This window comes from Crotalus tigris, unplaced genomic scaffold (genome assembly GCF_016545835.1).
Source record: "Crotalus tigris isolate CLP2741 ecotype Arizona unplaced genomic scaffold, ASM1654583v1 scf7180000018491.14276545383:2951260, whole genome shotgun sequence".
NCBI lineage: Eukaryota > Metazoa > Chordata > Lepidosauria > Squamata > Viperidae > Crotalus > Crotalus tigris.
This window is the reverse complement of record NW_024097037.1, coordinates 2,920,586-2,946,334: the sequence shown is the minus strand read 5'-3', so window position 1 is coordinate 2,946,334 and position 25,749 is coordinate 2,920,586. Positions and strand designations below refer to the sequence as shown.

The following is a 25,749-nucleotide window of genomic DNA, read 5'->3' as shown; positions in this document are numbered from 1 at the left end:
CCACTTTGCATCTTAAGAAGACAGAACTCTTGGAATAATTCTTCCAACAGGAATCCTTTATTAAGAGAAAATGGTTGCAGGCATGCTAGACAGGACTTGGGGTTCAAGCTCTCCCATTCAAGGTTTTAAGGGGTTCCCCAGTAGTCCCACCCAATCAACCCCCCTTCCAGTGATAGTTTCAAGTATCACAATTCCACCTCCTTTCTTCTTTCTTCCGTCTGGATGGAGACTTCAGATACTACATGAAAGGCAATTACCCTTCTTTGATATGTTAACGCTTAGAGGTTACAATAAACACACATTCAGCTCTTTGAAGTGTAAAGAAGGAAGTGAGGGCCATAAAGCCCCTTTGCTCTCCCCCTTCTCTCCCTCTTATGGCAGAATCCAGAGAAGGCAGAATTGGGAGTTTCTATATTTGATAATTTAAAGATGAAATATAATTGGATTCTGACAACAATCTTTTCTTTTTGCAATAAACTGAAGTCCAGGTTATAATTGTGGCTTCACACATGTGACCTAAGATTTACTTCATACAAAGCAGCTGTGTTCATCCAAGCTGCATAACTAGTTCAGTTATGAGCCTAGATGCTACGTTTCCACAGTATACTAAAAACTGGGTTAGTTTTGGGGGCTTAGTTTCTTATTTTGTGAATTTGAGCCATTTGATTACATTATGGTTCAAGTTATGGTACAAGCTCAGTGACCATCTTGTGTGCCAACTGCTCTACTATTGGATGGATTTCTCTTCCATGCCACAAATTTAGAGTCATTTTTCACAGTGGCAGAGTCTCCAATCTTTACTGGTTTTGCACAACAAGGCTGGAATTTATCTAGATATAATATTATGTACATAGAAGTGGAACAGAAACTGCTTAAGTGCCTGAGAGAATTTACCCATTTGCTTCACATTCACAGCATCTCAGTTGGTTCCCTTCTAGAGAAGAAAAATGGGCATGAAGATCAAAAGAGAGCCATAGAATAATAGAAGGGACCTTGGAGGTCTTCTAGTCCAACCCTTTACTCAAGCAAGAGATCCTATTCTATTCTAAACAAGTGGTTGTCCAGACTCTTCTTAAAAGCCTTCAGTGATGGAGCACCCACAACCTCTGAAAGTAAACTGTTCCACTGGTTAATTGTTCTCACTGTTACAACATTTCTCCTTGCTTCTCTCCTTGATTAGTTTAGCACTTAATACCTAGTCTCAACATTTGAGTTACTTTGCATGTTTTGAAACTCACCGTAGTGCTTGCACAAGATTGAGATTGGCAAACTGGTGGCATTCTACAAAAGCCTGCAGTATCTGGAGATTCAGTGGATCCCTGGAAGGAGAAGAAAATTAAGGTGAGAGACGTGGATTTTTTTTCCTCCCCCAAACATATTTTCCCCTGTGGCCTGAAGGCTAGAAGTGAAACATAAGTGTGTTTATTCACTGACAATGGACTTACCTTTGCCCCAGGTAATCTCCTATGGCTGTTTTATTGAGTCCTTCTCCCTGGTAAAGAAATTTGGCAACTTCTTGTGCATCCAAGGAGAGTACCTTGTGCTCAACCAGATATTGAATACCCTGTTGAGGAAAATAGAGGATCCCTATGAGTTAACTGTGAATGGACTGTTGTTTCCAAGAAACAAACAAGAATATGTAAAATAAGGGGCTATAAAAATGAGTGATGGTTATTGTTATATGTGATCAACTTAGCTTAACTAGTTCCAGTTCTGGTCACCATAATACAAAAAAATGCTGAGGCCCTAGAAAGAGTGCAGAGAAGAGTAGCAAAGATAAGTGCCTATCAAAGAAAAATATTATGAGTGACATGATAGCTGTCTTCCAGTACTGAGGGGCTGTCACAGAGAAGAGTGATTAGAAGTTGTAGATGTTCCATCACTTGAGGTTTTCAAGAAGAGATTGGACAACCATTTGTCTGGACCAATGGGAGGTCTCCTAATCAAGCAGGAGGTTGGACTAGAAGACCTCCAAGGTCCTTTCCAACCCTGTTATTCTATGTCAGTGGTGGTGAACCTATGGCACGGGTGCCAGAGATGGCACTCAGCCCCCTCTCTGTGGACACGCGTGCCATTGCCTTCAGCTGGGTTTTATAAAACCCTTTTGCTTTAGGCCTCTACTGCCGTGTGCAAAAAAAAAGGTTCAATCAGTCAATTTCAACTTCTCACGGAAAAAAAAAAAGATTTTGCGAAGTTGGAATTGATTGATTGAACTTTTTAGTCCCACCCAGTCTGCCATTACCACCGCAGCCACGCCCACCAATTGGCCATGCCCACCCAATTGGCCACACCCAGCCAATGGGCCACACCCACCCGGCACTCGATGATGCATAAGTGGGTTTTGGGTTGCAGTTTGGGCACTCAGTCTCTAAAAGGTTCACCATCACTGTTCTATGTTCTTTGTTCTATGACCCGAATCTCTTTTAAACCATGAATTATCCCTTATTGCAAGCCTCAGGAATATTCAGTTGCCTAAAGAAAGAGGTAATAGGTTGTATAACTGGTTAATAATTTCTTCTGCTCTATGTATTTTAAGATTTCCAACATTTTTTTTTCTCAAAATTCCGCTACAACAGTTGGGCCATATGTTCCTAGTAAGCAAAATATAACTGGATTCTGGAGCTCTGCTTTAGGCCCTGTTATTGTAGGAAATCAGAACTGATTTTTTAACAAGAGATTTCTCTCTGGTGACATCATAACCATAGGGTTCTCCTTCACGCATATGTAACTTCCTTAATTAATTGCATCAATTAAGTGAAGATATTTTGTTCCACCAGGTCCTTATTTTATTTTTCAATGTGTTTAACTTGCAGCTGTGTTTACAATAGCACTCCTCAATGTGAAGGTAAGTGGGAAATGGTTCTCAGTGTTGACGGTTTAGTGTTTACACACATATTCTTATTTGAAGGAGATGGATTTTAAATAGGACTGGATATATTCTCTAGTTGAACTAGTTTTGCATGTGTATGTTCTTTAATAACGTACAAATTGATCAGAAATAATAATGCAACTAATAAAGTGAGCTTAAAACACAATGGAAATCAATCATCCTATCAAATTGTCCTCTGTGTTTTTTTCTTAAAGTCCTTGTTCATATTCAACACACCTTTACCCCATTGTAGTAATGTAGGTAGCTGCTTTTCTATTAAGGTTCTAACTACCATTTAATGATTGAGTGGTCACTTTTGACTGTAGTGTTGTTAGTAAAAGGAAGTAATTACATTGAGAGTATCAGAAAGATATAGTGTAGCACTAAGTGCAATTCACAATGGGTTACAGTTAGTGGAAAGCACAGAAATAATTACATCTAGAAAAGAAAGATAAGGATAAAGACAATTTCAGTTCCATCTTTATGTAGGCAAGTACCTGGTTGTGACAAATAGAAAGAAATATGGTGAAACCAAAACATGGGGATGTATAAGAGGTTCAGAATGAAATTAGCTGTAGTTAACACAACTGCTAATTAGTAATTGTGATTTTTCCTTTTAAAGTATATGCTATCAATTCCAAAGAAGAGAAAGACGATTGGAGAAATACCAATGCACTCTTTATTCATAAGGAAGCGGATGTCGGAAAGGAGCAGAATATTTTGTGTATTCATAGCATTTTTCATTAGAAAGAGGGTGCTTTCTGGTTATTCATTAGAAAGAGGATTTAGATTTCTCAGAGCTGGACCTGTCTTTCATCATATGAGTTATTTCATTTCTTATAATTTCATAGTGGTCTCATTACTTGGCTTTGAAAACTTTCATTCAAGTTTTCTAATTTCTTCCATTCTCTTTTTCATGTAGTATATAAAAATTTGGCTTAGCTAATAATGTCTGTCTGTGTGTGTGGTTTATTTTTTTTATAAAAGCAACTAAGAGCCTTTCTCCATGGCTGTGTTAAAGTGCTATCAGCCAATCTTTGAGCCAGTGAAAAACTTTATTGGCATTAAAGTTGCTGGATCCATCAATTCCCTATTCTTCTATTGGCACAATGCTGCCAAGTGATGTCCTCCTTATTTATTATCCATGGGGCATGTTCAGAAAGGGCTTTGGATAATTTCCTCAACTTTGTTTTCCCTCCTCTCATCATTATCTGACTGAAAATAGCTATCAATTACACTCCTTATTGGGGCATAGGGATTAGGGAGAGTTGAATTTTTACCAATGGCTGGTCTGGCATATTTAGTAATCTTTAGTCAAAATTCACTCTGACTTTGAGCAAATATTTTGCATATCTGAGTTCAACAGGAGCCAACTATTATCTGATAATGGGGATCTTTTTGACATGGGTTTAATACACTAAATCCAATTCAAAACAAATAAAAGCTTTAGTGCTTTTCTCAAAGACCATTAAAGCCATAATATTCAAAACCAGGGTAAACAATAGATAACTGGGTGTGGGTTATGCCACCCAGCCCAAGTACCACCACCTCTGTTTCAGCTGCTATTTGGGCTGGCTCCTAAGATATGGATTGGCTTTGAGACATGGTAGGTACAAGAGTAATTCCTTCTTTCCTTCCTTCCTTCCTTCCTTCCTTCCTTCCTTCCTTCCTTCCTTCCTTCCTTCCTTCCTCCCTCCCTCCCTCCCTCCCTCCCTCCCTCCCTCCCTCCCTTCCTTCCTTCCTTCCTTCCTTCCTTCCTTCCTTCCAGAAATTAGCTTTTTGAAACATGAAAGCTTTAAATCTTAAATTAAATCTCAATACAGACTTGTTTCTACCTTATCAGGATCCATATTAAATTTCTTCCGTCCAATGCTCAAGTTCTTATCCCTCTGAATACGTTTGCTGCAAATATGAAAATAGGATCAGAGGGAAAAACAAAGGAAAGCCACCTTTTGTCTTTTCTAGCTGTTTGCTAAGTCCCAGAAATGTACACCAAACTTCCCCCATTGGATGCATTCAAGTTCAGTTTATACAACTGGTTTACTTATTTTTAGGCACATTAAATCTCAGTCGCTTACTTGTTTTATGTCAGACAAAATATAGGTACAAATTAAACATTACTAATTTATGAAATAAAAGGAACAGTATGAAGCAGAATAGATCTCCCCTGGTGTTGCTCTGTGCCCATTAATTATAAGCAATATTACAAGCAATAAAAGCAAACTAAGTTTGGTCTAGTGCTTAAGGCACCAGGCTAGGAAGCCAGGGACTGCGAGTTCTAGTCCCGCCTTAGCCATGAAAACCAGCTGGACAGTTACTTGGACAGTTACTCTCTCTCTCTCAGCCCATCTCACCTCACAGGATTGTTGTTTGTGAGAAAAATAGTGGAAGATGGTCTGTTGGATACATTTGCCACCTAGAGTTATTTATAAAAAATAATAAAGGTGGCATATAAATAAATATTTCTATTCTACTATATATTACTGCTATAGTATGGTATACATAAGACATCCAATACTCTTGTTCTCGGTAATCTTATGTTTCAAATCAAAGTTTCTATTACAAAATTTCTATTTTATTGTTTAGAAGATCTCTTTGAGCACTTGTTTAGCTTAGTTAATAGTTTAGTTTATTGATTAGCCCATAGGCCAGATCAAGATACAGAGTTCCAAACATATAATATTAATAAAAACAATTGGAGTAAAATACAATAATTTAATATATAGACAAGTAAAATAAGATAAAATTATATTTCAGTGTTACCTCTACAATCTACCCCAATCAGTCCCACGTAGCCAATTTTATCCGAACCATTTCACTCAAGTACTGTGCTGTACTAAGTGCTGTTTTCAGATTCTGGCCACACATAAGATATGTTGTTTTAATATGGGGTTCCCCGTGGATCATTCATTTAATATATGAACCAAGATACCTGTCTCTCACCCTCTTATACAAACAACAATTAAATAGTATGTGAGCCAAGTCTTCTACCTTTATTGCTCCGCAAATGCATATACGTCTATCAAATGGTATAGAATGGAACCTCCTATATTTGACCATTGTATCAAGCTGTTCGAATCCTGCTTGCATAAATATCTCCCTAAGATGTTTTGGCAATTTTAACTCTAAATTTTGGCTTAGTGATGTTTTCAAGAAAACTGGGAAACTCTGTATGATTGACTTGTCAAATTGATGACCTATAATTGCTTATAAAGATATACCTGTCCCAATCAAATAGGCAAACCAAAATGGCAATTTAAATTTAGAATTTAAAGAAGAAACAGTTTGCAGTTTTGATTAGTCTGGCTTTAAAAAAAACCCACTTAGATTGCTTGTGTTCCTTGTGCATATAAAATCCAGCTGTTTTATTGGATCAGTTTCTGATCTCCCGTGGAGCTCTCCCAGGTCCTGAATACCTGACACAGGCTGCCTGTAACTAGCTTTTTTTTTAAAAAAGTAAAAAATAAAAATCCAAGAACTGCTGTTACAAATTGCAGGCAGAGTTAAATGACAGAATGGCAGTTCTTATTTCAGGCTAACAGATTAATCAAACAGAAGTTAGGATGCAAAGCAAGCTGTATAACTCTGAGTGCTTTTAAGTCTCACTGCTGCTGTTTTTCCCTTAACGTATGTTGCTTTAAAGTAGCTAATTCAATGTTTTTCAAACTTCGGCAACTTTTAAATTATATCAGAGGTGTCAAACTGCTGGCCTGCGGGCTGGATGCATCATGCCAAACTACACCCCTACCCCATTGTCAGCAATGGAAAAAAAGTTGTGATACGTCGCGACATGTTACATGACTTTGCAAGTTTGACACCCCTGAATTATATGGATTTCAAATCCCAGATTCCCCAGTCAGCACTGTGGATCATTGGTTAAACTCAATTCTCCACTTATTTAACTAACATTAGCTGCATGAAAAAAACCTTTTTATATACAAAGAGCATTTGTATATATATATTTACTATATGTATGTATGTGGCGGGCACCTCACCATGATTGTGCTTGCTGGAAATGATCAATCTCCAGTAATATTTCAGCAATCTCTTGATTTATTTTCTGGAAGCAAGAAAAACCAATGAGAATCAATACAGCCAGAAAAACAGTGACCACACTGAATGTTTTCCACATATTCTGTATAGGTAGTGAAAAAACAAACAAACAATGATTACATGCCAAATAAACAGATGGATATATTTTTCAGTCATTTCATTTAGATGCAATACACACATTTATTTATCCTTAGAATATATGTCCATGATACAGATGAAAAATATATGTGGAAAGATGAGATTCTCTAGATCAATAAGTCAGAGGCCAAGTTGAGATGGTCATGCATCAAACTTCTAGTAATAATGACAGAAGTCTTGTTTCAGAAGCATAACCTTTATCCAAATATATTGTTCTATCTCACAGGAAAATAGTGCTTACTCAGGGCAATACACTTGACTTTATAAGACCTTTTCTACTATGTATAACCCTATTAAATCCCAGGTCAAAAATTAGCTAGCTGCATTATTGATTTGCTTTCTCTCAGCCATCCCCAACTGGGATAATCCAAATGTTCTTGAGCAGACCTCTTACAATTTCCACTCCACAGTCAATAGGCATATGGAATGGAATTGTGCAAGTTGTATCTACCCAAGGGGTCCTCAACCTTGGCAACTTTAAGACTTGTGGACTTCAACTCCCAGAATTCCTCAGCCAGCAAAGCTGGCTGAGGAATTCTGGGAGTTAAAGTCCACAAATCTTAAAGTTGTCAAGATTGAGGATCCTGGTCTACCCCATCTAGTTGGGGAATTAGAATGATTCCTACCTGAATGTCTTCCAGAAAGTCTTTCTGGTGCTTCTTCATTATCTTTAGCTCAGTGTCCTCAGCTTCATTCAAGTCAGATGTATCTGAAAGAGAGCAGCTTTTTTACTCCCACCATAAAGCTCACTGCAGTAATAAAAATAAGATCCCAAAGGGTAAAAAAAAGGGCAAAAATATGCTTTAAAAAAATCCCACTTATATGTAGATTCTTTCATTCACCTTCATTGAAAAACAGGCAGATCTAGACTGTCATGGAATTTTCATATTCCAGGGGACAAAATTGTTTGATTACTCCAGAACAAAACCCATGAGTGTTGAAGTTCAATTGGGTAGTCAGAAGATAAGTTTGGGGGAAAAAAGTAACAGGAAAAGGCCTGAAGTAGACTGATGATGTTAATCCTGGAAACTGAATTTGCATTAACTAGAAACTTTTATAATGAGAGTTTTTCTGGTTATGCTTCTGTTTCAGCTATTTCTCAGATAAATGACACCATATGGATGTTATTGAAAAGTCTGTTTGTGTGTTTTTCATTATTGAAAGCAGGAGCTGTGATGCAAATCCATGCAGATGCTGCTATTCCTGAGAATTTAAAAGGAGTTCCAGATTTCTTTTCTGGGTTAAATGCAAGGCAAGCTGAACTGATTCTTCTTTCCTATTATTACCATTTTTAGAACATACCATGATGCCTGCGGAGCTATCTTCTCTGAATAGATGTCTTCTTCTGGAGAATGAAGTTCATGACTAATAGGGATTTGAATCCAAGGTTTTGAAATGCTAGTATGTCACTCAATTTATTTTACTCAATTCTATGTCCCTATCCACTTAATTTTTAAAAATTAATATTGTGGGAATGACAGATCTGTTTCCATAAAACTGTTTCAAATCCACTTGAATTAAAAACTTTAATTGCTGTCATAATATAGTAGTAAAATGAATGGTTAAAAATCAGACTAGTGCAGGCAAAAGTATTCCCTGTGACATTGTGTGGAAGTTAAAGTTGGAGTTTGAAGAAGCAAGATAAAAAGCATATTGGCATTTTTGAATTTCTGGTATTGGAAAAAAATCCCTATGAATGCTATGGACAGTGAAAAAAAATGGATCATTGAACAAATTGACCCAGAGTTCTCACTCAAGACACATAGTATCAGGATGAAATTATCTTACTTTGGACACATCATGCAAACATCTAGCTCCCTAGAGAAGTCTACGATGCTGGGAAAGGTGGAAGAATGGAGAAGAGGATGATCAGCTGCATAATGGATAGGATTTGTTACAATGGCAATGGGTACACCCTTGGAAGGTCTGAAAGACCTAATTGGGGCAAATTGTCATGAAGAAAATCTGTGTGGTTACTAAGAGTCAAAAATTTGATGGCACATAATCAGTCAATCAGTCAAAATGTGAGATTGAGCAGAATAATCTTATGGACCCTTTTAACTCAATACAGCCTTTTTGAATGGTAGGAAAATGGAAAGAGAACAAATAGATAACCAAATGGAAATTACAGCAATACAGCTGGTATTGGGTTATGAGAATGACTGCCTGTAGCTGCACTTTTGTTGAGGAAGAAAGATTGGAGTAGAGGATCAGTTTCTCTTCCTGCCGGGTGTGATTATGCAGAGATTTGCATAAAAGCAAGCAGGCTTTGGCTTTAGTGGAAACAGTCTACAAAATGGTGAGGGTTGGATGAGTTGCTTTGAACTGGTATCTACCCATCTTTGCTCCAGTAAATGGCTTTAATCTACCATGATTTCTTTCAAAGAAAACCAATCCTCTGTGTAAAGTGCTTGAGTCCCAGAAAACTCACAGCATGGAGAACTGAATGAATAATTCCTTAGAGTCATTTTCATGTATATCCTGAAAGTGGTCCAAATTTGGTAACTATTTTGTTGAGACGGTATGCATAAACAATTACAATGAGAGCTCAAAACCTAAAATTTATACAAGGATACCTGTTGTAATATCCTTATCTACATATATCTTCCTCCTCACTTGAAGGGAGATTAAGATAGTAGAAGATTTTGAAAGAAATGTAGGCTTTATCAGAAGCTGTCCATAAATCTTACTCTAGGCTGTGCACAGTTTCTGTTTAGTTCTCAGGAAATGGGGTGGCTGATGTCAGAGATAAAAGCCACAAAATGGTTTACTAAAGAAGCAGAAGTAGCAAGCCAGCAGGGTGATGGTGAATACTACAGTTAAATCATGAATGCTTAGTAAATATTTGTCTGTTAATGATAAACAGCGATTGTAACTGCAAATAAACGTATTTATTTGATGTATAAATTGTACCATTTATGAGGCATTCACTTTAATGTAGAATAAAGGTATCACAGAAACTTATCACACAAATGTAAATGTCAGGTCTCTCTGTGAAGGCTGTGCTTTGCTTTAGCTAAATACTGATATTCAGAATGGACTTTAGTTAGTTTAGAGAAATTAATGTTTAGCAGGGGTCAGGATTAGTTCTTCCATTAAAGAAAATGAGATGGTTCATTTCCAATAGGAGTTCTGCAGATTTAACTCACAGTAGTTATTTTAATTATTAGGACATTTTAAACCACACTCACATTGGTTTATTTGATTGGTCTATGCTACATTAGAACAAATATTTTTTGCAAGTACACTCAGTAATTTAATAGCACATCATAATTTTATTTTTGTCTTATTTCTGTTAGGATAGAAAAAGGAAGTTTAATCCATTGGTCCTGGAAACTCTTTCTCTACTTTGTATTTCACATGCAGATTATTGCTAAATATGGTCAGAAAAAGGGAAGCCACCACCTAGACCCAAGGTGAAATTTGGGTAGAAAAAAGATGGGAGAGGAACAAGAATCTCATTCAACATGCCCTTTTTTTCTTGGCTACATTTTTAAAAGGAAAAAAGAGGAAGGCTGATGTGTAATTATTTGCTGAACACTGATGTGAAGCCTGACAGATATGGTGATATCGACATAGAAGAAGGATGGCTTTTTTGAATGAAAATTTGTCACTGGGAGAGGATATTGATACATGAAATATTTAAAAAAAACCTCCAAGTTTGTGTTTTCCATTGAATACATATACAGCATAGTTTCTGAACAATTTTTTTTCAAAATGCACTCACAGATTGCACAGTCTCTGTTCTACAGCAGGAAACATTCATATTCTCATATTTTTCATTGGAATTCAGAGATAATTCACTGCCTAATGATTACCTCAACTTACTATGTCACTTCCTGATAGTACAATACTAACCATATTAGGGCACTCATCTGGTAATGCAAAGATGTAATATTTCAGCCACAGCTAAGATGAGCAATGGAGTCTAGAAAAGATACAGCAAGATAAAAGATACAGGAGCCGTGTGGCACACTGATTCGAATGCAGTATTGCACGCTAACTCTGCCCACAACCAGGAGTTTGATCATGACAGGAGTTCAAGATTGACTCAGCCTTCCTTCCGAGGTCACTAAAATGAGAACCCAGATTGCTGGGGGCAATATACTGACATTTAATGAATTACTCAGAGAGTGTTGTAAAACACTATGGAGCAGTAAATAAGTCTAAGTACTATTGCTATTGCTGTACAGAAATTGTGCAAAGCTGACTTAAGACTTGGACACATGGGGCATTTTCACTATATTGGATGTTTTTACTCAGATACATGATGTAAACTATTAGTGCCAGTGGCACAAAGTTGTTTCAGCACCAGGTAAGAAACTAGAAGACCTGTATGAAAATCCTGCCACCCACCTAGTTCACTGGATTGCTGGGACCAATTACTATCCATCATCATAACTCCTCTTAGATTTAGAAGGATAATATTCAGAAGGGCACCACTGAGATTATTGTAAATTCCTTGAAGATTAAAAAAATGTAGCAAATATTGTTAATTTTTGCCAAGATGTTTCTGAGCAAGGTCAGAAAGCCAGCAATTACCAAACATGATTAGAAAAAGAAGTTTGCAAACTTAATGACCTTTAAAAGGCGTCAACCATGGTTGCAAATAAGATGGTTATTCATGCCTCAGTGCTTAAAACCCAGCAGAAACTGCTGCCTTGTGGTCTCCTCATCAGGAGTGACTGTTCTGAGTGCATGTGAGCAATCTCCCATCTTCTCCTTGTCCAGAGAGATTCTGAAGAACCAGTCTACTCACTGGCTCTTTATTCTTTATTGCAGTCATTGAATTTCTTTTTGTCTGCAGTCTGTCATTTCTTCCACTGGAAGTCTGAGATTCTTTCCCTTAACCCATGTAGAAATGCCATTTAGGCTAGGCCAGAATACTTTTCCAAAGTTTCCTATATATTTTGTTAAAAGTGCCCCAGATCTAGAATGCACCTATATGTGTATTTTCAGCTTCCTCTATAAGCAGTTGTTGTTTTCATACATTTCCTCTGATCAATATTCTATGCAGAAGTAACCAGAATCACAGAAAAATGTTCATTGAAGGTGCAGTTGCAAGGTTTCCTAGGTGAACCTTTAATCTGGGAAGACCAAACCAGAGTGCTTGCAAAAATCCCCCAAAGTAGAAAGGCTGACGATGAATAGAGTTAGCATGACTGCTCTTTAGAAGGCCAGATCCTGAAGTTGAAACTCAAGTACTTTGGCCACCTAATGAGAAGGAAGGACTCACTGGAGAAGGGCCTAATGCTGGGAAAGATTGAGGGCAATAGAAGAAGGGGACGACAGAGAATGAGATGGCTGGATGAAGTCACTGAAGCAGTAGGCGTGAGCTTAAATGGACTCCAGAAGATGGTAGAGGACAGGAAGGCCTGGAGGAACATTGTCCATGGGGTCGCGATGGGTCAGACATGACTTTGCAACTGACAACAACAAAAGCCAGCAAAATTGGCAAAACATTTCCTCCAGTACATGCTTTCTAACCATAGAGTGTTTAGTCCAATGGATAGAGAATTTAACCATTCTTTCCACTTGCAAATTCCCCTCAAAAAACTTTATTCTGAAAGTGAAACTGAGGCTGGAATCCCATACATGTAAAGTAAGTCTTTTGGACATGTCTGAGCTTCTTTTTCAGGAGAAACACAAGTTCTGTGGATACAAATTTTAGTGAAACTAAAATGCAGAACAAGATGCAAAAAAGGAACAGAGTTCTTTTAACAACTGAGAAGATAATTTTATATATAGCTAGAGCTGCTAACTTTTCCTTTTCAATATATAACTATTGTCTAGAGCAGACATATCAAATTCATGACATCACGTGACGTCATGCAATGTATCGGGATAGTTTTGCCATTGCCGGCAGTGGGGTGGGCATGGCTTCTGGATGACGCGTCCGGCCCGTGGGCTGGCAGTTTGACACCCCTGGTCTAGAGTATATTGTCAATAGTATAATTATTGAAGACACTTGAAATACTTGTCCTCTTTTCATCTGGCCACATTGGGAACTAAGCACTACATTACAGATTTAAAACCAGCCACACACAATTCTCCAATCCCAGGGAGAATAAATGTTACAGAGAAAGATTTGGAAATGTCATTGCCTCATTTAAAATCTCTCTATCTTAACAATAACACTATATATTTATTTAGTAAATGGGCAGGCTGCCTGTTTCATATACATAACTTTGGGTGGTGCACAATTAAAATAACAGAATAATAAAATTGGGAGGGACCTTGGAGGTCTTCCAGTCCAAACCCCAGCTCAAGCAGGAAACCCTACACCATTTCAGACAAATGGTTGTCCAGTCTTTTCTTTAAAACCTTCAGTGTATGAGCACCTATAATTTCTGGAGGCAAGTCACTCCACTGATTCATTGTTCTAACTATCAGGAAATTTATCCTTAGTTCTAGGTTGGGTCTCTCCTTGATTAGTTTCCGTCCATTGCTCCTTGTTCTGCCTTAGGGTGCTTTGGAAAATAGATTGATCCCCCTCTTCTTTCTGGCAGCTTCTTAGATATTGGAACACTGCTTTCATGTCAACTCCTAGTCCTTCTGTTCTTAAACTAAATATATCCAATTCCAGCAACCTTCTTTGTATGTTTTAGCCTCCATTTCCCTAATCATCTTTGTTGGTCTTTTCTGCAGTCTTTCTAGAGTCTCAACATCTTTTTTATATTGTGGCAACCAAAACTGGATGCAATATTCCAAGTGTGATCTTACTAAGGTATTATAAAGTGGTATTAACACTTCACGTGATCTTGATCCTATCCCTCTGTTAATGCTGTCTAGGACTGTGTTGGCTTTTTTGGCAGATGGAGCACACTGCCGGCTCAGTTTTAAGTGATTGTCCTTTTAGAAAAGAATCAAAATATACAATAAAACTATCCAGTGTTTAAACAACAAAAATAACATAGAAATAAGGCTAGGATGACTCGCAACCACTCATACCGGCCATATCATGGACTCACTCCTGGTAGCAACATACCAGGCTCAATGGCAAAGCCAGATTTTTAGTGCCCTACAAGAAAAGAAGGGGCAAATCTAATTTCTTGGGGGCAATGTTCTAGAGGGTTGGTGCCACAGCAGAAAAGTTGCTCTTCCTTTAATAAAGAGGAGTAATTTAAATAATCTTGTAACTCCAGCTCTGAAAGAGCATGGTCTCTTACTACTGAGCCAAGCTCAAGCTATTGATGTTGCTGTGCAGAGCCCTAGGTGACTTGGAGCTAGGAAGAAACAGTTCTTTCTGCATCCTCCTGCTAATGTTTATTTGTTTAATGTATATTTCCTTCAATATTGCTGATTTCTGCGTTTGGAAAAGAATCTTCATGTTGTCCTTTTATTATAAGGGGTTTATTGAATGTTAACACATAGGGCTGTCTCCAGGATGATGCCCAGGCTTACTGGGAACCAGTGCAGTGCCCACATTAATGGTCATCTGTAATAAATTTCACTGATTGCTGGTGTGTGTGTGTGTGTGTGTGTGTGTGTGTGTGTGTGTGTGTTTGTATCAGCGATCAGTGAAATTTATTACAGATGACCATTAATGTGGGCACTGTACTGGTTCCCAGTAAGCCTCCAAATACAATTTAATGTTCTGTTTTTGACCTCTAAAGACTTAAATGTCTAGTTTTTAAAATACAAGCAGGGCTACCTTCTCCATTTAGAACCAACTTGTATTTGTTTTGAGTGGAAATGTTATGGGTTTTAACTTCACATGAGGTGAGATCATGGCTGGCCTCAGAATAGTATTTGTGATGGTGGCCTCTGCCTTCCCTGAAGACCAAATCAGCAGCAACCCTGCCTTCATCCAGAAATGCAGTGAAGGTTGGAATAGTTCAAGGAGCTTTTGAAAGCTGAGATTACCAACTGCACGTGGATTTGTTCTTTACTTAGAAAATAGAAATTCAATCCACAAGTAGTGCTTAGTGATTGTGTTTGTGAAAAAGATCTTGAAATAATAATTGATATCAAACTGAATATCAGTAAGTAGTGTGATATGGCTGCAAAGAAGAGAAATAAAATTTTAGATTGTATGAACAGAAGTATATTTCCATGAATTCAGTTTAAAAGAAGGCAACTGTGTGTTGGGAAAAATCACTTTGTGACAGTAAGAGAAATTTAACAGTGGAACCAATTACTGAGAGTTGGGGACAGGGAGTTACTAATGATAGTTGCAAAAAAAGGGGGGAGATGTTTCTCATTGAATTACAGTCACCATAGTTCATATGGTAGCACTATGAGCAGGGTAGCAATATATTCCAGATGTACAAATTAAAAAGGCAGAAGCTTTACACCATATAAAAGCAACCACTTGCCACACACAGCACATTCTTTGCTAAGTATTTATGAGTAATGTATTTATAGCACACTTTAAAGGATGTATTTTCAGAATGAGTTGACTGTATATTTTTTTTGTCCACCAGACAAACAGAACAGGTTTTCTCCAGGACCTCTTGACCAGCAATTGCCTATGCCACTATATACAACAGGAGGAAAAGCTCAATTTTTCAGAGCACAGAGATACAGATGTTACATTACATCACAAAACAATATCTAGCTAGCTATATTGGAGAATTTGGTGAAACCAATCACATAATACCTGCCTCCTAGTGGTCTATGCATAAATTCAATCAAAAGCATTTTCACTTAAAAGCGTAAGATAGTGGATGATAAGAAATATATTTGCCAGAAACCAGCAGAGCTACCACGGACATTTAGAATTCTTAGTTCTGGTTGAGATGAACTCTGAGATAAGAGTTACCATGCGGCAAGATGGGCAGCTAATATACTTTAGAAATAAATAAATAATTTGAATATAGCTGAATTGGGTTTGTTCTGATAAGGCACCAGTTGATTGGTCAATACAAATGTAGCCTTGCTGAAATATCCTGTTTCCAGTCTGAGAGCAAAAAGGACCCTTGGAGAAATGTTATGAATATAAACTAGGATGGGATTTCTTTTCCAATAGAATTCAAAAGAGTGAAAGATATATATATATATATATATATATATATATATATATATATATATATATATATATATATAAACCATAGTTGTCTTTGAGAAAGAAATATCAGAATGCATTAACACAAAATCATTGTATCAGCCATGCGAAGCAGTCCTGACCAGAAGCACATCTAGAAGAACTAGTTCTATTTTATTAAGGTTAAGATTACATTACCTACAGGTCTACTGGTTATATTAACAGAATTTTGCAAGTTTGAGAGTACATCTCTCTCCTGTCACCTTTACAGCCCAAGAAATTAAGAAGGGTCCCTTCTGAGATGTTTCCCATATCCACTTTAGTGCTATGAGTTAAACTGCCTTTTACCAGACTGTTCCCGACTGCAGTTCTCGTCTCTCAAGGTTATTCTCTTATATCATTACATACCGTGACATAAAAGACTCTAATAAATACAATTTTCTATCTCCTCCAGATAGAGAGGTTTACAAAATCTCTAGATTATATTCCAAAATGGTGCATAAAATCAACAGATGTTCTGGAAAGCTGTGTTTAAAATATATGTCAGGTCTCAATATATATAAAGTGGGATTTCTATAAGTTGTATAGAAATACTTTTAAACTACAAGGAAAAAAGACACACAACATCCCTATGAAAACAGCTGCAAATAATTCAATGGGAGACTTGTCAGAATAAAATGTGAATATATGTGGCACTGCATGGGCCAAGTTTCCAAGTACATTGTATGTGGTACTGAAATGGAACCAGACATATTATACCGACTATGGGAACAGGCAGGAAATTAAGGAACAAATATGTGAAGATCACAGTGAATCCACCTTAATGTGCTGTTTTGCCTCACCAAGATGCATCATTGCTTTGATGTGATAACAAAAGTGAGACACTCTGCTTCCTCCAAGCAGCAAGTCAAGGTCAATCTCACATGATCTGCTGCTTCATTCTGGTAGAAGTAGCTTCTGAGCATGGACTGTTTTATATGTTTGGAAATTTTCAGAAAGTATGTACTGTACTTTGAAATAAATCTCTTTTTTATTGGAATTTATGTCTAAATCTGAACTGTTTAATTTTATATTCATACAAAAAAGAAAATGTAATCCTGTAAATTACTGCATCTTAAATTTCTTCTATTTTGCTTTATAATGTCCAGATAGTGTTGCTGGCTAGGGATACTGGAAACATATTGGGGACTTGCTTGTTTTTGTCTAAAAGATATTACAAAATTACATCTTAGCATGGAAATAAGGCCTTCCATTGTCTTTGCTTAAAGCTTTTACCATCTTTAATAAATCTCTATTTGGAATGGGGAAGAATCTCTTGACTGAACAAAGTTCCTGGTCACATTCAAGCAGGAGAGAAGGATATATTTCTCAGGCAAGATTTTTTTTTTTCTGCAAGAAGCTGATCGTAAATGAAATGGATGATTCTGTTAGAGACACTAAGCTCTCGTGAACATGAGATGTGGGACATCAAGGCACTTCATGAAGTCACTTTGGAAAGGTGCTTCACTTAGAGCACTGCTGAAGTGAAGCTCTACTTCATTTGGATTTGCTTTTGTAAGAGATAAAGTTCTCCAGGCATGTCTTCAGCTGATGATATTGTTTTTAGTACTGGAACCACAGGCCAAAGCCTCTTTTTCCCAAGCTTTCTGTATCTTAATAATCTAATTTAGGAAGGGGAAATGCATTTTATTTTTATTATTATTAAACCAATGGAATCCTTGTTGGAATCTATCAACCTCATGCCTGCCAGTAGTCTAACCTTTACAAGGAATTATTTTTTTAATGAAAAATTAACACAAAAAGATGAGATTAAAATACTTCAGCTTTAACAATTATCCTTTAGTGCACTGTTGAAAAATTATATATATATATATTTAAAAAACTATTCTAATTCATTCTTATCAGGGAAAAATACTTTCAATATAGAAAAGAGAAGAAAGTTTCAGAAAAATCCTGATGGTTGGAGTGCAGGATAATTGTGTTTACTGGAATAATACAATTACTAGGAGGGGGTAACCTTGATTTTTTTGGCCATCTGGAGAGATGGGCTGAAGCTACCCTGGCTCCCCCCTTCAGCTATATTTTATGGAAGTCAATATGAAGGAACTTTTCTGGGGTCTTTTCAGAATATCAATGATGGACAACCACAAAGAGTCATGAAGAACAGATAGTAGAAAAGTTACATCCATAAAAACAATATTCCCCATTCACCAGACAGTATTACTGGATATAAAAGGATAGTCAGGTTTTTTAATTTCCTTTCTCAGATGGATGAACCAAATGTTTTATAGCTTAGAAGCAGTGGTGGGATTCAAATATATGAACTACTGGTTCTCTGTGTGAATGCCACTTGTGGAAGTCCATTCTGGGCCTGGGCAGCAAAAAATTAGCTACCGGTTCTGCCGAACTGGTACAAACTGCCTGAATCCCACCACTGCTTAGAAGGGATACTAACCTTCCATTCTTCCTGTTCCTAAGAGCTGCCCTGCATTCAGCCAAAGAAGAAATAAAGCTATTGGAAGAGAATCACGATTGTGGATGACCCAGCAATTAAATAACTCTCCATTTCCCAAGCATTTTCTCTAAATGTTTATTTCGGGTGGGGAGCACTAGCTCTGGTCTTTGCATGTAGACTTGTTTGGTTTTAAAAGCTTCCCCAAATGGATCAAATTAGCCATTTCAGAGAGCTGGTTATAGTTTTGACATAGCTTACAGATACAATGGACAGTAGCCATCATTGCCTTTCATTTAATATTGCTATGATAACATGGAAAAGAAAATTATGTACACAACCAAGAGCTCTTGGAAAGAAGGAAAGGATTGAAAATAAAATGCAACTGATTACATATAGTAACTGGGAGCTGCGCATATCTAAGATGTGTGTGTCTCTGTCAGATTTTAGATATATCAGAAGTTACTGTGATGAGCCTATTTCATATTTTCTGATCTAAATAATTGGCATACATCTCCATATCTGAATAGCACCTTTATGAGAGTGTGGTTGAAATAAAAGACTTGACAATTTGAACTGATTATTTCTTCTCCAATAATTTGCCTTTTCCTAAGTTCTTGGCCTGCCTCTTTATAACTTCATATCAAGATATTATATCATGATATAATTATATTATATCTATCATTTACCTGCAAGTCACAAGGAAACTCCATTAAGGACCAAGTCAAAGTACACATCTAAGCCACACCTGCTGAAAACCTCCTTTCTGTATCACCAGAATGGAGATGAATGAAAACACATAAAGAATTGTATCAGATAAGTCTTCCTGGCCCTTTAGTTCTTTTTCACTTTTGCTAAGGTTTATTTATCTTTCCATCAATCATTAAGTTCAAATAGTGATGATGTGTTATAAAGTGAAACAAATATCCATGATAAAACATGAAAAATAATGAAATGATATAACAGCTGGAACTGTTTCCCTTTATAGCAGCTGGAATTGTTTCCTTGGCTGGAATTAAGGAAGCAAAACAACAACATCCAACAAGAAAGTTGGACAAACTTATATTCTATCTAGTTGTCTCATTTCTTCTTGGCACTTTGTTTAAGCTGATGAAATTCCTCTGAGACAGTTCTCTCAGGAATCCTACACATAGAAAGGCAACACAGAAGTTCCCTATCTCTTTTATGGTAAGAGAAGACTTACCATAATTATCCATCCTGAAGATGTCCCAAGGGCAAGGCAGCAGTTCCTCCAATTTCTCTTCTCTTTCTTTCTTCAAGCTTAAGGTGATTTGAACAGAATAATAACTAAACTAAGTGACTCCACCCTTTGTTTCTGGTTCCTCCTTGAGGGTTAAGATAGACAGAGGAAGCTATTTACTCATAATTCAGAACTGTGCACAAGTAGTTTGGTTCTTTCCTGGAAAAAAAATACAAACCCACAGCACTGTTGCTCACATTGCAATGAATGTCTTTGTTAAGAGGAGTCTTGAATCACAGAAATATATTCCTCTCTTAGAAGTGATTCCCACTGTGTTCAACATGCTCATTTGTAAGTGTAAACCATTCTATAGTTAAATCTGTCATGCTCAGGAAAACAATGGTAGCAAAATATGAAAAACATCAAATAGTGTGACAATTAAGGAGACTTTTTTGTATTGCTAATTAGACTAAAAACTAACTGTTTTAGATTTTGGGCTCCTTCCAGGAAGTCAGAACTAGAAATAAAAGGATGTATTTATGAATGCTGGTTCTTTTTGTCAGTTAAAAAGAATCTGGGGCTTTTATGTATAACTTATTTCTGTTTCTTCAGCATGGGCATACTTTTTTTAATCCCGTGTAGCTCATTAAAATTCAGTTGTGATAAAATTGTACTGATCTCATCTCTGCTTCCCCCACTTTGGCTTATATTTGGAGCCACAACTCTGTGTGGCTGTTGTTTTATAATCCCTTTATTCCTCATTCAATGCAAGTCAAATGCATTGGACATTTGCATACTTTGTACATCTCTCTAGTGAAAAGAATTTCAGCTTCACAAATCCATAAGAAAGGAGCGACAGACAGTTCTGACATGTTGACAAATATAAGTGTGTGTATGAAACTGCATGCTACATCTGGCTTCCTTAACAGACCAATGTTGATACAGAAACAGAAGACTGTACTGTTTAATTGCATACTGTATCTGACATTTCCTCTTCTTTGCACAACTGTGAAGGGAACAAAAGCTCCAATTTTGCATCCGGCTCCCTATAGCTGATTCAATGCACCCCTTCCACATTTTTCATTTCATCTTACAGGAGTGTTGTTTAAAGGCCAGTTAAAAGGAGACAGCAGATCAAGAATACTTCTGCTTCTTTTTCACATCTTCCTCAATCAACAAGGGTAAAATAGGAAATGCTCAAAAGGCAGCACCACCCTTTATTTCATTTCTTCTGCTTAGAATAATCCAGAGAAGCTGCACCACCAGCTGGAAAGAAAAAAGAAATGCAATGATTACAATTCAAAGAAACCAAGTTCCTAAATTTTCCATCTTAGGATATTGTGGCAATGATTAGGAGGACAATATGTAATAATATGTATTGGATTAACAACAACAACAACAGTAATAGTAATAATAAGTCATTATTTTGAATTATGCATGTAGTGAGTGCATCTCAAGAAGACCTGTGTGTCTCACTTTTGTCTGAATTGATGAGGATATGGACAAGATGGTAGGCCTTCTCTGGGGCCACTACCACACTCTCAAATCCTCAAATTCCAGAGATCCATAAATTTCCTTCCACCTTGGTTTTCAGGAGTTTTGCCAAACAGGCTTTCAACAGGTTTTCAATGCTAGGTTTTTTTGTCTTTCATCTTGGGAAGGAAGGAAGGAAGGAAGGAAGGAAGGAAGGAAGGAAGGAAGGAAGGAAGGAAGGAAGGAAGGAAGGAAGGAAGGAAGGAAAAAAGAAATTATTATATAGCACAAAGATGTACTTGTAGAAAGAAAATAGGAAACCTTTTGATGCATAATTTTTTTTTTGCATTTTCTGTTTAATGTATAACATTACATTTTACTTTTTACCTTTAAATCAGAAATGTAGTGATCAATTTTGAAAATAATGTTCCTGTCACCAAGAAGACACTATAATCAAGCTTCATGAACATTTATTTTTAATTCCTGTTGTTTATACACAAAGAAGAAATGACCATTTTGGTTAAAAAGAAAAAGAAAATCAGGAATCTGTTAGTACCTTTTCAGATTTACAGATCTTATTAAAGGCATAAGTTGTCATTAACTATGTGAAATTCTGATTTTGACATCTGTAGATTAACAACAGTTCTCTTACAATTTCCTGAATGGTTAAAAAAACAAAGACATTCAAACAAATTGAACAAGCAAACTGCTAATAAAATAACACCATTAAATTTATGGAGCATGACAACAATTCTGCACATGGATACCTGGAAAGAAGCAGCATTTAACTCTCTGGGGCTTACGTTTGACTACAGAAATGTTTAACTTGTAAAACGGTGAGTTTTAACAAAAGATCTCAAACGTAACTTTTAGCTTTTAATTAAAAATGCAAGCAATCTTAAATAACTCTTATAAATAAAGCAAAACCAGTTATGTTGAGGGAGAAAAAAAGACAATGCCTTTATTAAGCCAGTACTTTGCCACTTAGCTTTTCATTAAAAAATGCAAGCAATCATTTAAATAATTTATAGGTGAAGCAAGAACAGTTATGATGGAGAAAAAAAATGACAATAACTTTATTAACCCAACACTTTGTCACTGTCATGCAAATTGCTGAACATAGAGGCACAGAGAGTCAAAAGTGTGTAGCATGGGAGAGGAGAATATATGATGTCTATGAATCTCAACTGATAAATGAAGAGAACTTATCAAAGCTGAGGAAAAAGTAGACAACCTCTACTTTAGTATTTTTTTTGTTCACTGATTATTTTAATGGTAATATCACAAATTGTGATGAAATGAGTGATATTAGCCCCTCTTCTTTTGGCAAAGCACAGAATACTCATGAATTCTGCTGGTGATCCACCAGATGATAGTATCATACTCATCTTAAGAAAAAGTGTGCAGTTCTGTTTAACTGCCTTCCCACCGGTTATTTTTTAAAAGCAAAGAAATTCTAATCATTTAAAATGTCTAAGAATATAGAAAATTATTTCACAAGTGCAGTGCCCCCACAACTGCTTTTAGCAATTTGAATTTTCAGTCCCAGTAGATTGGAGTCTAGATGGAGCAAGACTCCCTTTTCAGAGCTTGGAGTTTGCCAAGAATTTACACACTGACATGGAGCACAGAAACAGCAAAATATGTAATTTACCACTATCTTCTGTAGACTGTGAAAGAAAAAAAAATTCTTTGCCTTTTTCCTGGCAATAACATTTAATTTCAACCTTGATCCATAGCAGTCAGTAGGCCAGAAAAAGGGCTGAAGTGGTGTCTGTTTGATAAAAGAGCTAAATAATAGCTAAAATGTGTTGTCTGCTGAGGATAGACGGAAAGAAAGATTGCAAGACAGAAATTTTTAGAGGGTAAGAGAACTGCAGACTGAAGCATAAGTCATGGAACAGGAAGACAGATTGAGGGTAATTTAGCAATTTCCTCTTCTGCTGTATAATAATTGTTTTGTTGTTACAATATCCTCTTCTGAAAGGTGAAGAATAGAGCAAAAAGCAGTGTCACTCTCAGACCATCTAAAGATGCAATTCCTTTGCCCTTCTACAGTGGCAAAATTATCTCCATTGTAGTTCTGTAGCCAACACATGATCAGCTGCAGTTTTCTTCCATAATTCCTTGGTATAATAAGAGGAAACTGGAATAATTAATCATGTGATAATTTGATGTTAGCAAGGCAGATTCATGGCTAATGAAAGCAGTTATTTAAATGATCAAATGATATAGCTTCAATTATCATATTAATAATTCATTCTCCTAGTTAATATACCCATTTGCCTTTGATGGAATATAGTTCAGGCAGAGGTATATCATCTTTTCTCGGGTGTTCTGCATGATCTAGTCATGCAAACAAGGGCATGTACAGCTACTAAAGAGAGGGGAACTATGAAATTCTCTCTGGGGAAATGGGTGGGAAGATAACACAAAAAGGAAGAAGCTGGGTAAAACTGCAGCAATTCAGTGGCTTTCCTTGGTATAATTCTTCACTCACAATCACATCTCTAACAAAGAGAAATGGCAAGGGGTACTCCTGCTAACTCGGTAGACAACTTAGTTCTGTAAAATTTTGAAATTTTGGCAGTGGGGGGGAATGACTTAAAAAAATTATTAATTTCTGGTAACTGCCTGGACGAATTCCTGCAGTGTTCGGAAGTGTTTGCTATTGACTTCTTCCTAGACCTAAGAGAGAATGACTTATCCAAAGTCACCCAACTGGCCTCATGCTGAAAGTGGGACTAGAATTCACGATCTCCCAATTTCTAGTCTGATGCCTTAGTTATTATAACAAACTGGCTTTCTAAAGTTTTGAATTACAACATTTACAATTTATTGCAATCTACCATGTTGGATGGGTCTGATAGGAAGTGAAATTCCAAAATTGAAAAAATATCTATATCTATAATCTATATCAGTGGTGGTGAACCTATGGCACGGGTGCCAGAGGCGGCACTCAGAGCCCTCTCTGTGGGCACATGCATGGTCGCCCCAGTCCTAGGCCTTCAGCTGGGTTTTATAAAACATTTTTGCTTTAGGCCTCCGCCGCCGTGTACAAAAAAAAAGGTTCAATCAATCAGTCAATTTCAACTTCTCGCAGGAAAAAAAAGATCTTGCAAAGTTGGAATTGATTGATTGAACTTTTTAGTCCCACCCAGTCTGCCATTACTACCACAGCCACGCCCACCCAATGGGCCACACCCACCCAGTGGGCCACACCCAGCACTCAACAATGCATAAGTGGGTTTTGGGTTGCACTTTGGACACTCAGTCTCTAAAAGGTTCGCCATCACTGATCTATATCTATGTATATCATTTTTGCATACAAGGCCATAGTTAGTCTTCAGTGGTCTCCTAAAGACCATGATCCTTCTCTCCACAGCTGGTTAAAAAACAAGGTATGAAAGGGAAATGTGGACTCTGTTTTCTATGGCACATAAAAGATCAGATACTATATAGCATATGGCTTTTTTCCTCTCTATCTCTCTTACTAAATTTTATCGGAAGCAGCTTCTGTGGACAAATAAGATATTATGTTTGGTTAATTGACAATAATTGCCATGCTAAAAGAAAAGGTTGTGGATATTATTCAGCCTCTTATGAGCATTTTACATAAAAAGAATAAAAGGAACTTGTGACTTATGGTTTTGATTAATAGACAGATTATAGAAAGAGGAATCATATGATATAACTTTAGACAGTTTGGAATATATTTGCATTATGACTGCATCACTTTGTAACTTCTGTGAAGAATATTGAAAGATACTTTTTTATACTGTACTTTCTTTTCTATTAATTTTTTTCTTTGCTTGCCCTTTTCTTTTTTCTTTAATTTCTTTCTTTTGCTTTCTTTATACTAGTTTGTATTAACTTTTATCTTGTTTAAAAAAATGTATTAAAAGTTATCTACATATAAAAATGGAAAGGTTGTCAATATTATTCTAAATCCTACATATTGTACACAAGAAAAGGCTAGAATGTGTGAGACACAATAGCTAAGAAAAAAGACAACTTATACAAGATATGATTGAAGTCTATAAATTCATGTGTGGCTTGCGGATGGTGGGCAGGAATTTGTTTTTCCATTCTGTCCAAATACCAGAGGGCATCCTATAAAAACTTAAGCAGTGCCTACTGGATGAGATGCCTGGCCCATCTAGTCCAGCAGTCTGTTCTCACAGTGACCAACCAACTGCCAAAAGAAGCCCACTACTCTCCCTGAAGGTAGCCTTCCAAGGCAGTCATGATCCCCATGACTGCCATGGATTAGTCCAACCCTTTCTATGGAGCCACCCAAGCCTTTAACCAGCACTACATCTTGTGGCAATGAAAATGACTGATGCAAAAGATTGAATTCATTGCCCAGGGAGTGGCTGTCTCAGCCATCCTATCACCCACATTGAGCCATTCAGGGTATGAGTATCATTCAAGAGAAGTATCAATTGGGAGAACAATATTTGGCTTCAGAGAAGGACTTTGATGAAACATTACACAGGAAATTTGGGAGAAGAACCTAACCCACTCATAAATAAGTCTGATTTAAATAGCCCAGCTCTCTACAGTTTTGTAACAGC

The 25,749-nt window shown here is 36.9% G+C and overlaps 1 protein-coding gene across 1 annotated transcript; it reads right to left on the bottom strand.

Annotated features, from left to right (window-relative positions):
• Positions 1-1,234: 1,234 nt before the first annotated feature.
• On the bottom strand, positions 1,235-19,876 carry CYTH4 (cytohesin 4). The gene is made up of 6 exons (XM_039353137.1): positions 19,703-19,876; positions 7,687-7,769; positions 6,865-6,929; positions 4,705-4,771; positions 1,446-1,564; positions 1,235-1,319 (listed from the first exon to the last, which is right to left on the bottom strand). The coding sequence occupies exons 1-6, from the start codon at positions 19,713-19,715 to the stop codon at positions 1,235-1,237; spliced, it is 432 nt and encodes a 143-aa protein (XP_039209071.1). The 5' UTR covers positions 19,716-19,876.
• Positions 19,877-25,749: the final 5,873 nt, after the last annotated feature.

Coding starts and splice junctions, on each gene's coding strand:
- CYTH4 (XM_039353137.1), bottom strand. Junction 4,772..6,864: donor TTCCAGCAAGCACAATCATG/GTGAGGTGCCCG, acceptor TCATATTTGCAG/CAAACGTATTCAGAGGGATA. Junction 1,320..1,445: donor GGAGATTACCTGGGGCAAAG/GTAAGTCCATTG, acceptor TTCTCCTTCCAG/GGATCCACTGAATCTCCAGA.